General features: G+C 46.4%; 1 protein-coding gene across 2 annotated transcripts in view; it reads right to left on the bottom strand.

The window, feature by feature from the left end:
- The window catches only part of LOC144685810 (atrial natriuretic peptide receptor 2-like), a 160,120-nt gene that overhangs the window by 89,971 nt on the left and 54,697 nt on the right, over positions 1-15,452 (bottom strand). For both annotated transcript variants that reach the window (XM_078550730.1, XM_078550720.1), the window contains exons 5-8: positions 11,778-11,872; positions 5,267-5,402; positions 1,946-2,030; positions 1,531-1,651 (exon numbers count right to left, since the gene is read on the bottom strand). In XM_078550730.1, the coding sequence (XP_078406856.1) occupies positions 1,531-1,651; positions 1,946-2,030; positions 5,267-5,402; positions 11,778-11,872 (437 nt within the window). The remainder of the gene's footprint in view (positions 1-1,530; positions 1,652-1,945; positions 2,031-5,266; positions 5,403-11,777; positions 11,873-15,452) is intronic.

Below are 15,452 nucleotides of genomic sequence, written 5' to 3'. Positions count from 1 at the left end.
TTTAACTCTTGCTTTTCTACTATTCTTGGGATAATTTTAATGTCTTCTAATATGAAGGCAGACTTATTCAAGACTCTGCCATTTCCATCATCGATTTCCCAGGTCCACCCTAAGGGACCAATGCTCACTTTAGAAACTATTCTTTTTTATATTCTTATAGAAGCTTTTACTGTCTGTTTTTATATTTCTTGCTAGTTTTCCCCCATACTCCAATGTCTGCCTCTTTTTATTGTCATATTTGCTAGTTTCTAAAATTTCCCGAATCGTGGCGATGCCGGCCTCATTAATTATGCAGTCGGTGGTTTCCGTCGTTTCACACAGCGGGGTGGGCTGGCTGGCATGCACCATCATATCTGGGCTCCATACGTAAAAAGGCATCCAGACATCAACTGAACTACCATTGAAGATAGAAGATCCACCTCCTGGAAGCTCCTGAGGATAGAAGATGAATCTCCTGGAAGGTCCTGAAGTTAGATCCACATCGTAGGTGCTCCACTCACCCACTGCTGCACGTGGTCTTCCAGCGTCTGGTCACTGGAGGCTTCCATCTCCCCTTCCAATCTCTGCGAGCTGCCCCAGGTCTTCTTGCAGGTAAGCCTGACATTTGCATATCATGTTGGTCCAGCTGTGTGCTGGACCAGTGTGAAAACCTGCTGGCATCGCATAAAATCAGACGGGAGAGTGGAGCTGATTTTGTTTTTAAAAATTCATTCATGGGATGTGGGCATTGCTGGCTAGGCCAGCATTTATTACCCATCCCTAATTGCCCTTGTTCAGGGGGTATTTAAGAGTCAACTGCATTGCTGTGGGTCTGGAGTCACATGTAGGCCAGACCAGGTAAAGGTGGCAGATTTCCTTCCCTAAAGGACATTAGTGAACCAGATGGGTTTTTACAACACTCAGCAGTAGTTTCATGGTCATCATCAGACTTTTTAATTCCAGATTTTTACTGAATTCAAATTTCTGCTGCAGTGGGATAAGAACCCTGGTCCCCAGAGCATTACCCTGGGTCTCTAGAATACTAGTCCAGTGACAATACCACTACGTCAGCGCCTCCCCCATCTGCATCCCATTAACAGGGTGCAGGATGGTTTCACACCAGCCTCTGGTGGGAATGGCGACCCACCACGATGGATGCATGTTCCCGCCGTCATTTCACGTCAGCAGGAAACCGATTTCTGCCTTCCACCACATTGTCTCCCCCACCCCGCCACTCCCCCGTTATTAAACCTGCCTTGGGGGTCTCTGAAAAATTCTGCTCAGTTTGTTATGAATAAAATCAAGTGTGAAATAGGCTGCTGATGTAAACTCCAACACCACCTCCTCTGAGAGCAGGTTGCAGCACCTGCCTCTCGGTGGACAGTATACAGCATCAGGCTCTCCATGAACAGTCCATGTCTTCAGCTTCTCCATGAACAGGTTACAGCGCCAACAATGTACATACCGAGCTTTGGTTGCTACTGGCCTTGTTGAGCTAATGATATCGAGATTCTACAAGATTAATGCATTTTCACAAGAAAAGCCACTCACCAGTGATAAGGTAAGCCTGCTACCAGCACTCTTCCGGAATTTATCGCTGTTTCCCATTTGCAGTTCTTCCCAGCGGATTCGCCACATCATACTGGCCAGATCCTTCTCCAGCTTTAGTTTCCTATTTAAACATCATTTTAAACAATGGCATAAACACCCTTTATTGAATCATACATTATCTGCACCTGCCATAAAAACATCACTGTGAAGGTAATAGTGTTTGGAGAAGTAAGGCGGGAATACACACCATTATTACCAATAAATGATGTACAGTTTTAATCGACAATAATTCTTAATCTGATTTTCATGTAAGAGAAGCTTTAAATGCTGAATGTAAATTATATATTTTTTTACCAAAATCAAGAATAGTCAACTTGTTTCCAGGTTGAAATGAACAAATTCCTAAATACTATACCGGTAAACCAAAAAGCTGGAGATTCCAAAGATTGCCAGTGTGAGGCCTGTTCCCAGGGCAACTATTCCAAGTACAGAGAAAGTAGCTAAGGAAACAAAAAGAGGATAATTTTATAAATGGACTAAGAAGCAGGGTCCGGTTTATTGCTTCATTATACAACTCTCCTATCTATCTGGTATTTAGCTTGAAAAATACTTAAAGACACTCTTGAAGGAAAAACAAAGCTACTCATTCTTCTTGCAAAGATGTAATGATTTCAAATTGATGTGAATTGCTCTTCTTCAGTTATAGATGATGTACTCAAGACTTACAAATAATAAACCATTTATCAGGCACAAATCCAGTGCAGGCTTCCAAATTCCTGGGAGGAGGTGGCAACGCAGATCAGAAGCCGTGACGTTGTGCAGCGCGCATGGGTGCACTGCCGCTAGAGGTTCAATGACCTGCTGGGCTCAGGAAGGGTAAGTACCATGTCGACATGGATCAGTGTGGTGAAGTGTTAAGGGCTGGCCATCACCCTGTGGATCTCAGGGATGTGAAGAGTATGAGTGACAACTGTCAATGACGCCGGAGCTGGCCAAGGGGGTGATCCCTGGCTGCTTGTACTGAGCAGGGGGGGGGGGCGCGGGTGGGGGGCGGTGGGGTGGGGTGGTGTGTGGAGGTGGGGTGGGGTGGGGTGGGGGGGGTGTGGAGGTGGGGAGCACCAAGACGCAGCACTCGCAAACATAAGTTTTAGGCACCATGACCACAAGAGAGACTGTTCACGGATGATCTTCTGTTCAGTTATGTTTGGTTTAAATGTCTGCTGGCGTGGACATCAACATCAGTAATGGTCATGTCAACGCGATTTGAATGTGACAATAACATTAAATTTGCTTTTGTTGTGATGGCCTGAGTATGCTTCACCTTTTATTTTTGGTGCAGGGTACGCCAGCACATAATGCTGGATGTGGGTGGCTCTAAACTTTATTGCACAGGCACTGAGTGGACTTTGGACTCACATGACAGGGACTTTTCAGACATCCTAGATGGAGGAAGCAGCCCTGGCATGAAGTGGAAGCAGATCTTTGGCAGCCTAACTGAAGGACCATTGAATCAAGGCGTCCCTGCCTCCCTGAAGGATACAGAGGTCTGCCTCCATGCCCTCAGAGTCCTCCTCACTGTGCTCCTCTCCTGACTGACTACTGGATTCATCCTCTGTGGCCTGTGTGGCTGCCTCAAGATTCTCTTCCTCCAGTGGGTCCCTCCTTGCCAGAGCCAGAGTGTGGAGAGTGCAGCATGCAACCACGATCAGTGACACCTGCTCTGGGGGGTATTGTAGTGCTCCCGTGAACAGTCCAGGCATCGGAAGCACATCTTGAGAAGACCTATGGACTCCTCTATCATTGCCCTTGTGGAGGTATGACTCCCATTATAACGCTGCTCTGCCTCTGTTCTTGGGTGGTGGAGAGGCATCATCAGCCACCTTTTCAATGGATAGCCTTTGTCACACAGGAGACGTCCATCCAGTCAGGCTGGAGCAGTGAAAAGCCTCGGCACCTGGGAGTGTCTGAGGATGTAAGTGTCATGGAAGCTGCCAGAGTACCTTGCACAGACTTGCAGAATATGCACCTTGTAGTCACAAACTATCTGCACGTTCATGGAGTGGAATTCTTTCCTGTTGACGAAGGCACCCGGCTGACCCACTGGCACCTTGATGGCCGCATCGATTGCACCCTGGATGCAGGGGAACGCAGCAATTGCTGTGAAGCCTCTGGCTCGCTCAGCCTGGCTGACCTCCTCCATATGGTAAAGCACAAAGGCCAGTACCTGCCTGAACAAAGCTTCTGTCACCAGTTTGACACAACTGTGGACAGCAGATTGGGAGACTCCATACAAATCCCGCACTGACCTCTGAAAAGAGCTAGAGGCATAGAAGTTTAGGGCCATTGCGACCATCAGAGCCACTGACATGGGGTGTCCACCTATACAGTCAGAGGTGATCTCAGGCCCAACATGGCAGCAAGGAAGATCCAGAGAAAAGTTGAGGCGAGGACACGACATTGTTTGACTCCTGTCTTAACCTCGTGGTGCTGTCATGGATCTGTTATTAAGGATCATTGCTCGCATAGCCAGGCAACCAATGGTAGTGAATTTTGGAGAGCATCCATACTGCAGTGGAATCTTCCAGAGTGCCTTACGATTTACAGAGTCGAAGACCTTTGTCAGGTCAAAGAACGCTATGTATAGAGGCAGATGTTATTTGTGACATTTTTCTTGCAGTTGGTGAGCTGTAAAGATCATGTCGGCCGTGCCTCTTGATGGCCTAAACCTACATTGAGATTCGGAGAGCAGCTCTTCAGCAAGTGTTAATAAATTGATTCAGAAAGGTTCTTGTAATGATCTTTCCTGCAATGGAAAGCAGGGACATGTCTCTGTAATTCCCACAGTTGGATTTGTCCCCTTGAAGATTGTCACAATGCCACCCTTAAGATCATTCAGGACTTCCTCTTCATTCCAGGTCTGTAAGATAAGGGCATGGAGCTGTCGTGTTAGCTCCTCTCCTCTGTGCTTAAAGATTTCAACAGGGATTCCATTACCTCCTGCTGCTTTGTTGCTCTTCATTTGTGTGATGGCTTTCACACCTCCACAGGTGTTGACAGAGTTCTGAACTTGTCTGTGTGTTGTGGATTGGAGTTGAAAACACTCATCAACAATTGAATCTTGATTGAAAAGGTCTTTAAAATGCTCTCTCCAACAGTCATTGACAGCTTCCCTTTCCTTGATCAGATCTCCCCCATCCTTGGACCTCAGCTGGTGCTGGACCTTGAGCACTTCAATGTCAAAGCTCTGAAGGACCCAATCAGAAGAGACCAATTCCAACAGTGCTTTAGGGAAGACCTTTCAAACATCAATCAACAGCAAAAGAGTGTCCACAGTGCTCAGAATGTCCTTAAGGCCAATATCATCAATAGCTCCAAAGAGATTTTCTGTCAGGAAATATCAGGATTGGTTTGATGAAAATGATCAGGATATCAACAAACTGATTGATCACAAGCATAAAACTTTCTGTGTCTGATGAAATGACCCAAACTCAAAAACGAAAAAAAAACTGGCTTACCAACAAGGCCGAGGTACAAAGGTCACCCGCGACATGAAGAACATGTGGTGGGCAGAGAAGCCAAAGGAAATTCAACATCTCACTGACATGAATGAAATCCATGGCTTTTTCACTGCCACAAAGACTGTTTATGGCCCAAGTACTCATTTCATTGGAATATGGGTCTGTCTAAAGAAATTGGAGGTGTTCAATAGATCACATAATAAAAGTCAATACACTACCCTTGTTGCAGGATGCAAGATCATTTTCAAACACACATGGAGGGTTGTCTGTGGGAATGGAGCCCGATGGCCAGTGAATCTCTACATTGGGAATCCAATAGATCTGCTTCTTCACTCCCAGATAGTGAGCGACAACCTGTACAATATAGAGGAAATCAATTAAATCGGCACTACCTGACTTCAACCACTCTGATATATTTTAGAATTAAACAATTCTAACTCAAAAAAGGTATAGATGTGAAATTGCTTACAACAGTCTCCAAAATAGTTCCAAAAATTATTAGTGAAAGATACTGGTGTTTCTAAATCAGAAGACAGAGCTTTTCCAAGATTTGTTTTCAATGCAGATTCTACCTACCAGGAGTGCATTTTGGAAATTTCAGGAAATTCATAGATCCAGCAGGATTTTCCCTCTCTTAGAACTGATGGATGTTAAATCTTGGAAAGTCTAGTGACTTCTGTGCCTGAATTCTGCGTTGTGGGCAAGCAAAGCCCACATGAGTAAAATCTACCCTCTTGTATTTGCCTTTGCATTAACCCCTAATGGACACAGGAAAAAGGGTTCCCATTCGTTAAGGTCACTATGTATTCTTCCAGTCCTGAAGGGCCATGCATATTCTGTTCACAATGGCATTTACTGCACTGGTCATCTTCTTCCTCTGCCCCCAGCAGCTCTATTTGAGTCTCTGGGCAGAATCATCCCAGATTTGCACTAAGTGCAGTAGCAGGCGGGAAAAAGAACGTTTTACCTGTCAGCTGCAATGGCGGCTTTTCACTCCGTATCATCCCAATCCTGCCTCATTAATCATGCATTCCCAGGAAATATGCCATATTAATGATGGGCGGCCTCCAATTAACCCACCACACTGTCACCTTGCCGCTTCCTCACACCGGGCACCATATTTAAAATGCAGCCGTGCGCACACCTCTCAGTGCTTCCAGCCAGGACTGCTGCACAGATGACATGACCCGAAAGGCAAGAAGACTGCAGCCCCCCAATTCAGTGATGCATCCTTGGAACACCTTTTGGACGCCATGGAGGCCCGCCATGATGTCCTCTACCCCAGCACAGGCTGCAGGAGGGGCAGCAGCATCACTAATCTGGCTTGGGAGGTGGTGGCAGCGGTGGTCAGTGCCAACACCCTGCAAAAGAGGACAGGCACCTAGTGCTGAAAGAGGATGAATGTTCTCCTCCATTCAGCCAGGAATCTCACTCACTGCCAGTTCAAGAGCCATCACCATTCACTCTCTCACACACACCTTCATTGTCCTCATCCCATCCATGGGACCACTCACCACCCACGCATGCCAGGCATACTTATCAGCTGGCCTGGTACGCGTCCTGCTTACACTCTCTTCATCTGTATTCATGCAAGATTAGCTGGCACACAACAAAAAGGGGAGGTCACAGACTGGTGGAGGAATGCCTGAAATCAAGGTCCTTATAGACTTTGAAAATCGGGTCATCCAGCTGGCCGGCGAAGATCTGGAGCGTTCCTCTGCTGATGGTGACATCGACGGTGCTCAACCAAGTGAAGATCCAGCAGTGCAACATCCATCAGACAACCATGCTGTGAGCGATGTGTCCTGTTTCACAGGCCACTGCCATGCACTAATTATCTCCCCTTGCTTTCACAGGCACATCTGGGGAACAGACGAGGAAGTCCATGACCCAGGGCCTCGACTCAAGCGCCAAAGACACCTCAGAAGAGGGATCTGCTGAAATTCCAATTGAAAATCCGTCACAGCGCTCAACCACACCCTCCACCAGCTCAGAGATACACACCTCGGTGGGGACCAAGCTTTAGAGTAGCCTTGGGGTCACAATCTGGGGAGCACATTGCACTGTCTGATTCACAGCAGATTCCTGGTCTCCAGCAGCCCTCCGAGTGCAGGACTTTCCAGGTTTCCTGGACTCGGAGGGCTGCTGGAGACCAGAAATCTGCTGAGTCCAAGTCAGATGAGGAGCCTCTGAACTTGGTCATGTCACAGTTGCTGCAAAGGCAAGCTCGGGAACATCAGGAAGGGTTGTCCGGTGCGCTCCTCAGATTGCAAGGCTCGATGGAGAAGTCCAACAGCCGATAGTCTGAGGTGATAGTGCCAACATGCCAATGCACCGAGGTCAACACTGGCAGCATGCAGACCTTGGTCCAGAACATTGGTCCTGCACTGCTGTGCAGGCTGAGCTCTATCGTTGATGCCATAGTTGGCCTCCAACATTGTCAACATGAGATCTCACTCCAGCTTCTCCTTCTACTCAAGGACTCAGCCAGGGCCCCTCGAGCACCCATAGGGAGGAGGATCAGCAGGTGCACATCCTGGGACCTTCCACCCAGATGACTCCGGGAGTGTCCGGCCCATCCAAATCCCCTCTTGCTGTGACTTCAGCATCTCCAGCTCCACAGGCCGAGGAGGGTGCTGCTGCCGCACAGCAGGAAACCAAAAGCAGGCTAGGGACCTCCAAGTCTCGGCCCTCCAGAGGACACCCACCAAGGTCATCACAGAAAGAGTGTCACAGTCAGCAGGAGCACCAAGACAGCGTTAGGAAGGTTAAGAAGATGTAGTTGCACAGCCTGGGCATGGTTGTTAATCACTTGTACATAATGTTCACTTTGTTAACAATCTCCCAAGAATGCCTCCCTGCCTGTGGCTCCTTGTTGTGACAAGCAGTGTTCAGGTCATTCAGATGTGGAACCGTGGTCCCTGCGCAAGTTAAAGGCAGGTGTCTCAGTCCAGGGCCTCTTGCTTTGTTCAACCTTCCCAGCACACTGATAGTGCACCTTCACAGTCACTGGACACACCAGTCATGCCTGCACCTCAATGGGGCTTATCATTGCTGCCAGATGAGTTCCATCATTCTCTATGCGTTTTCTTTTGTTTTTTCATGGGATGTGGGTGTCACTGGCAAGACCAGCATTTGTTGCTCATCCCCAATTGCCCTTGAACTGAGCAGCTTGCTAGGTCATTTCAGAGGTATTTAAGAGTCAACCACATTGCTGTGGGTCTGGAATCACATGTAGACCAGACCAGGTAAGGACAACAGATTTCCTTCCCTAAAGGGCATTAGTGAACAAGATGGGTTTTTACAACAGTTGATGATAATTTCATGGTTATCATTACTGAGACTAGCTTTCAATTCTAGATTTATGAACTGAATTTAAATTCCACCAGCTGCCACGGTGGGATTTGAACCCATTTTCCCAGGGCATTAGCCTGGGCCTCTGGATTACTAGCCCAGTGACATTACCATTACACCACCGTATCCTCCTGGGAAGAATGGGCACCTTTTAGGTGTAGCTGCACCCCGCCCCCCCCCCCCCCCCCCACCCCCGCGGCCAATCTCATCAGCATCTGTGTCCGGTGACAGTGCGGTCCTGAAGGGTTCAGGTCACAAAGGATGCCATAGGATCAGGAGAAGTTGAAGTTTCTCTGCTGCGTCTCCATGATATGACCCTGTTCACAGAGCACAAGCAAGCTGCCATCAGCCAGACAGGAAACAGACATTCACGTAAGTTATGTGAGGATCTATGGAGCATCCCCACTGCATGTCATCATCCTCCTCCTAAAATGTAGGGACTATGGGCATTCGCTGCATCTCGATGACAGGAGCATTATCACAGACGATATGTGTGCTGCCATCAGCCAGACTGGAGTCAAATGTTCAGAGATGCAAGGTGAGGATCTATGGGGTCTCCTCACTGCATGTTGTCATCATCCTCCACGAATCTAGCTATGAAGATCTCCTGAGCATGCCTGCCTCATCTGGCCAGTGTGATAACCTCATTGCTTTCACCCTCCCCTTCGAGGACCTCCTCACCCTCATCCTGGTCAACGTCCTCCTCATTGGAAGAGATGGGCAGCTCCTCCATCTCCTCCTCAGCCAGCTCCTCCCTCCCTTGCAGTGCCAGGTTGTGAAGGGCGCAGCAGGAAACAATGATGTGTGACACCCTCTGTGGAATGGATCGCAAGGCCCCACCAGACCGGTCCAGGCACCGGAACCTCATTTACAATATTTCAATGGTTTGCTCCACCAAGGTGTGAGTTGCAGCATGAGCCTCGTTGTACCTTCTCTCTGCTGCAGTCTGAGGCTGCCGCACAGGTGTCATCAGCCAGGCCCTTGTCCCTGATGAGCCATCCTTGCAGCCTCTATGGGCCCTCAAAGATGTCAGGGATCTGAGACCTACTGAGAAATCAGGAGTCATGGACAGTCCCTGAAAACCATGCACAGACCTGCAGGATATGTTTATGGTGGTCGCACACCAGTTGAACATTCAGCAAATGGAAGCCCTTGTGGTTGACGTTATTGACCGCTTATTGCCATGGAGATTTGAGCGCCACATGAGTGCAGTCGAAGGCACCCTGCACCTGAGGGAAACCTGAGATCCTGGCAAATCCCAGCGCTTTTGCATCCTGGCTTTCCTGAACCCGGGTGAAATGCACAAAGTTGTGTGCCTTCGTGAATATGGCATCCGTGACCTCATGAATACATGTGTGCATGGAAGCTTGTGATATCCCACAAAGATCTCCTGTGGAGCCCTGAAAGGAGCCACTGGTGTAAAAATTGAGCGCCACGGCCACTTTCACAGCCACTGGCAGTGGATGCCCTCCATGTCTCCTTGGTGCCAAGTCCTACAGCAGGTGGCAGATGTGACCAATCAGTTCCCTGGATATGTGCAGTCATCAGCGACACTGGTTCTCGGTCATCTGCAGGAATGACAAGTGCCACCGATAGATCCTGGGTCTAGCTAGGCGCCAACAAGTGACGGCTCGCTTTGGCTCTTCAGTGATGTGTGTGGGAGCCCCAGGCGCCTTTCTTCCTGAGGGTGCTCCCTCTGCCCAGCCAGGCGCCTCCGTCACTCTCTTCTCCATCATCTCCACTCTCTGTACGCCATGAGGCCTACAGCTAGTTCACCAAGCTCCATGCCCCTGATGTACTCCTCCTGCAGGATGAAAGAGAGAGATGCATGGGTTAGCTAGGGTATACTAAGAACCTCTCTTGTTTAAGTCTGAATGCCCTGAATGGTGACATCCCACTGACTGCTAGCCTCCACTTGGATGGCCAGAGTTTAGTGCACTGCATGGCTGCCCGAAACCCCACCCACCTCCGCCCCACTCCACTTGACCAATTGGTGGCAGCCTTGACCATTGGGCTGCATGCTGTGCTCTCAGCTCAGGTGCAGGCATTCTTCTAACCTGCACTGCAAGCCTGCACTATTAGCCTGAACAATGGGGGAGACTGGTCCAAACCGAGATGATGACATTGCAAGGGGCTGTAAGCACCTCCACCAGTGACTGCTCCATGGTCAGCTTTAGCGAGGAGACTGTACAACGTGCCCAGTTTCCCCAACTGGGAAAAGTGACGTGCCTGTGCCCTCACCTGAATACACAGCACCTCAACCTTGAAGTCCAACAGGCAACCCGTGCGAGCGCTGCGCGACATTACTGTACATTCACCTCTGAGTTCCCCTCGAAGTTCAGCTAACCAGGTGCACACCTTATAAATGCTGTTGTGAAACACGGTGCCCGGGTGATCCAGCGTGGGGGGATGATTCTGGCTAGCTGGTCTTATTATGATATGCAGATGTATTATAATGAGGTTCCTGATGTGTGGTGATGGGAAAAGCAGCCCGCTATTTTTCAGGTGGAGCGAGCGATTGAAAACTGGTTTTGCGACATCCTGAAACCGAGTTTTGGCCTTCCCACCGCATTGACCACTCACGCCTGCCATGACGCCTGATGCCAGCGGGCGCAGAAAACTCCGCCCTCTGTGTTTGCCTGTTCCAAAGAGAGTTTCCCTCTCCATCCAGATTCCTGTGGCAACCCTCCTAACGTCCAAATCTACAGCAGATATCAGTGAAATTTGGACAAAACTAAGTGAGCTTCTCACAGCCAAAATGATGCTTGACCTTTAAAACTGTTCTTGGCTTTCATTAGCTGTTCATTAGCTCCCCTTTCTTAGCAAGTGAGTGTGAGGTGTTTCCTCTGCCCAGTAGCTCACCTACATTATCCAAATGAAGCTGATCATGGAAAGTTAGTGAGGTCAGTGTGTGTGATGTTGGGCAGGCAACATTTCTGGCATTGTTTACATCCTATCAGAAAAAGTAGTTTACAATATTCTAACTAGATCCAATGTGTAGCTGACCTATTTCCGTCAACACCTTTCCTTCCATCATAATGCTTCCTTCCAAATGACAAACAGTTTTGCTGTAGCCTTGGTAACAAAGGGATTTTAAAAATTAAATGTATATAAAGATAAATTCAGTAATCCCATGTTTCCATTGGGAAGCATTGGCTAGAAATAGGAGAGGAATTCTGTAGTTTCAGTTTTCCAAGCCACATTCCCTTCAAATATAATTCCCAGCTGAGAGTGAGGGATCGTTGAAATCTCCCTATAGGTTTTAACTTACCTATTTGCTAAAGGTGTTAGAGGGTTTCATACCATGCACAGTCATTTATCAGCATGGGGAACAAATGTTTGCACAAAGCACATAAAAATACTTAAAATACCAACCTCATATTCCCCAGTTTCTGTGTTGACCATATCCCAGAGACTAAAGTCGATGTCTCTGTCACCATTTTCATCAATGCTCACTAATCCAGTAACACCTACAATAAAATAAAGAGACATAACAATTATGGAAAATAAAAACATATGAAATAAATACCAAATATATTATACCATTTTGCAGTGGAATCTGATTCCTAACACTGAAAAAAATGTTTATTATTTTATTGCTGAAAAGAGAGGCATGTTGCTGAAACTTTTTATCCTGCATTCATCAAGACAAATGCAAGAATGCCAAATTTCAAATGAGATGAACACAGCAGCATAGGAGCAGGAGTAGGCCATTCGGCCTATCAAAACCACAACAATTTATACTAAAGAAGGGTGTTGGTTAGTTGGCAAGTCGACTTTGATTGACCGAGGTGTTATCATGCAGAATGCAATGGGAAACTATAGACTCCACAAGCTCCCAGGTAATTCCAAAAAATCGGTCCCTGCAAATGAATGTATGTCACTTCTAACAAGAGTAAATGAGCCACGTTAAGAGCTCGACTCATTATCTTAAATTGGTTGCTAATGTAGCTATTAGCGTACTCAGGATTGTTCAGCAAGTGCTGCCCCATTGCAGAATCACATCTAACAGTAGATGTTTTATTTTGGGTTTTGCGAGTACAGGCTGGCTGATTAAATCAAACAGCATGTTCTTTCGATTATTCATAACAGGCAGAGTAGAGACTGTACGCAACCAGCTAGTTAGCTGGTTGGTATTACCGCTAGGGCAACTTAGAGGGAAGAGGAGCCAGGAGACGAATCAAGAAGTAAGTTTTTAAGCTTTTCTTTAAATTTTCCTTTTAGAACCAGGAAGAGAAGGAGTTCTCCTCTTGGTCTCATAAGGAAGGTTTAGGTCTTCCCTTAACAAAGCTCCCCAAGTGCAAGACCATCCCGAAAACTTTTCCCTGAGTGCTGGGTCCATTCTTTAGTTTAGTGGCCAGCTTGTAAAAGCCAATGGCCAGAATTCTGGTTGATCTTCATAAAACTTCTTCCAAAAAATGTTGTTTTCCATGGGACCCAAATGCTATCTTGTCTCACTAGTGCCAGGGTGAAAGATATCACAGAATAGGTGGAAACACTTCAGGAAAGGAAGGAACAGCAGTCAAAAGACATAGTTAATTTTAGAACAATGGTATAACTCAAAGTACATATGAGATTTTGCTAAAAGAATTTAAGGAACTAGTTGTAGATTGAATAACAAGACCTCAAAAATGATGATCTTAGATTGGTGCCTATGACAGGCCCTGAAGAGTTGAACAGACAAATATTAGTTAAGTTAATGTGTGGCTGCAGGGTTCATGCAGTAGGAGAGAAAGCTGCACACTTCTGGGGCATTGGAGTTAGTTCTGAATCTTTCGAAAGGGTAAATAGGGCAGTAGGAAATGATTTCAACTAGCATGATAGGAAGTGGGGAAAGTGCAGGTTGAAGATTACAGCCAAGATTCCTAGCACCTTGGAATCAAAGAGGAAGGCTTAGTGGAAATAAACAATAATAAAATGTTATTAGCATGGCTTTATTTAGTGTGTAATGCACCTTTAAGAATAATGCTTGTTAGGAAAGATCTCATGATCTGTAGTAACCATTAGGAGGGTAGCGTGGGCTACCTCAGCAGACAGTGTAGAGATGGAATTGGAGTTGAAAGCACATGTGTATTGGTGCTGAGTATGTTGTAAATAAATTTAATGTTTCCACCCAAGAAGTGTCTGCAGTTCAACTCTATTACTAATAGTACAATTCGGCCACCCTTACAACAAATTGGCGATGGGGATAAAACAGGATTGAACAGAAGAAATCAAGTTAGAAAGAAATCGGCACTGTACCTCCCCCAGTGATTGTAAGTAGCAAGCTCCATTAGAGTTGAAGAAGTAATCCTCTCTTAAAATGCCACAATTCAGGAGAATTGATCCTTTTGAACCAGCCATGAATGATTGGTCTCAATACATAGAACACCTCATGTTCTTTTTTCACGTGAACGAGGTTACGGGGGAAGAGGCAAGCGATCCTCTTGAGTACTTGTGGGAGCAGAACCTACTGTCTGATTCAAAGTTTGACAGCACCCAATGTCCCAGGTTCGAAAAGTTTTGATGAATTGGACCTCATGAAGGGTCATTTTCAACCTAAGCCCTCAGTCACGATACAGAGGTTCAGGTTTAATTCATGAAATAGAGCCCTGGGTGAGACAATTGCATGCTACATGGTAAATTTGAAGCAGCTAATGGAACATTGTGAGCTTGGTACGACTCTGAACAACATACTCAGAGATCGTTTAGTGTGAGGTTTGGAAGAGTACATTATTCAGAAAAGATTATTGTCTGAAGTGAATCTGGATTTCAAGAAAGCGCTAGAGATAGTGCTGGCCATGGAAAGCGCAGTAAGAGATTCAAAAGCAATACAGGGTGTGTAAAGTGGCGCCGTCCTCCACATTGGGCAGGAAACCTCAAGCGAAAATGATGCGAAAAAGCGAAACGCTGCCAGGAAGCGGGAAACAGCCCCCGCTAGCTGAAGAATAAAGAAAAACAACTTAGCAGCGAAATCAAAGAATAATTTTAATAGAGGTGGAAACAATCAGTCTTTTAACGATTGGCAGTTTAAAAAAATCGAATGTTACTATTGTCACTTAAATGGACATATAATGAGGCAGTGCAAGGAAAGATTCAAACAAGCTTGTAAACAAAAGAAGAAGCCCAATGAAATCTACAATGTAGAAGAACCTGGAACAGCAAATTCAGACATTTACTCATTGTTTAATCTGAAAGTTCGAAAGACAGAACCAGTATTTGTTACAGTGAAAATAAATGGCAAACCTGTTAAAATGGAAGTGGACACAACAGCTTCCACTACAGTAATTGGGGAACATACCTTCAGATATTTGAATAATGGTGAACATCATTCAAGTTGAGAACAAACAGCTGCCAAGCTAAAATCATGGGTGAAGTCATTCAAGTAAAAGTCATAAGCAGAGTAACTGTCCATTATGGAAGCCAATCGATAAAGCTACCCGTGGTGGTGGTAGCAGGTGAAGGTCCAAGCCTCCTGGGACAAAATTAGTTAAAGGAGATTAAGTTAGAATGGTCTAAAATTTTCCAATTGAGAGCAAGTGGGCTACCAGAGCTACTTAGAAAGTACGCCACCATCTTTAAGGATGAACTGGGGAAAATCCAGAGCCTGCAGGCCAAGATTTATGTGGATCTGGGAGCAACCCCTCACTTCATGAGGGTGAGACCGGTGCCGTATGCCCTGCGAGAAAAAGTCAGCATTGAACTGACCAGGCTAGTGAAACTGGTTGTTATACAACCTGTTTAGTTCTCAGAATGGACAGCACCCATAGTCCCCATCCTTAAACCTGATCAAAGCGTCCAAATTTGTGGGGACTACAAACTGACGGTTAATAAAGTAGCCAAGCTGGATAGGCACCCCATTCCAAAAATCGAAGACCCGTATGCCAAACTGGCAGGAGGGACATCGTACATGAAGCTTGACATGAGTCATGCTTATCAACAGCTAAAATTAGATAATGCCTCCTGGGAATTTGTCACAACTAATGCCCACAAAGGGTTGTACCCAATATACACAATTGCATTTCGGTGTCTCCTCAGCTTGTGCCAGCTTTCAGAGAACAATGGAAAGCT

Source organism: Cetorhinus maximus, chromosome 1 (genome assembly GCF_964194155.1).
Source record: "Cetorhinus maximus chromosome 1, sCetMax3.hap1.1, whole genome shotgun sequence".
Lineage (NCBI taxonomy): Eukaryota > Metazoa > Chordata > Chondrichthyes > Lamniformes > Cetorhinidae > Cetorhinus > Cetorhinus maximus.
This window is presented reverse-complemented; position numbering and strand designations above follow the sequence as displayed.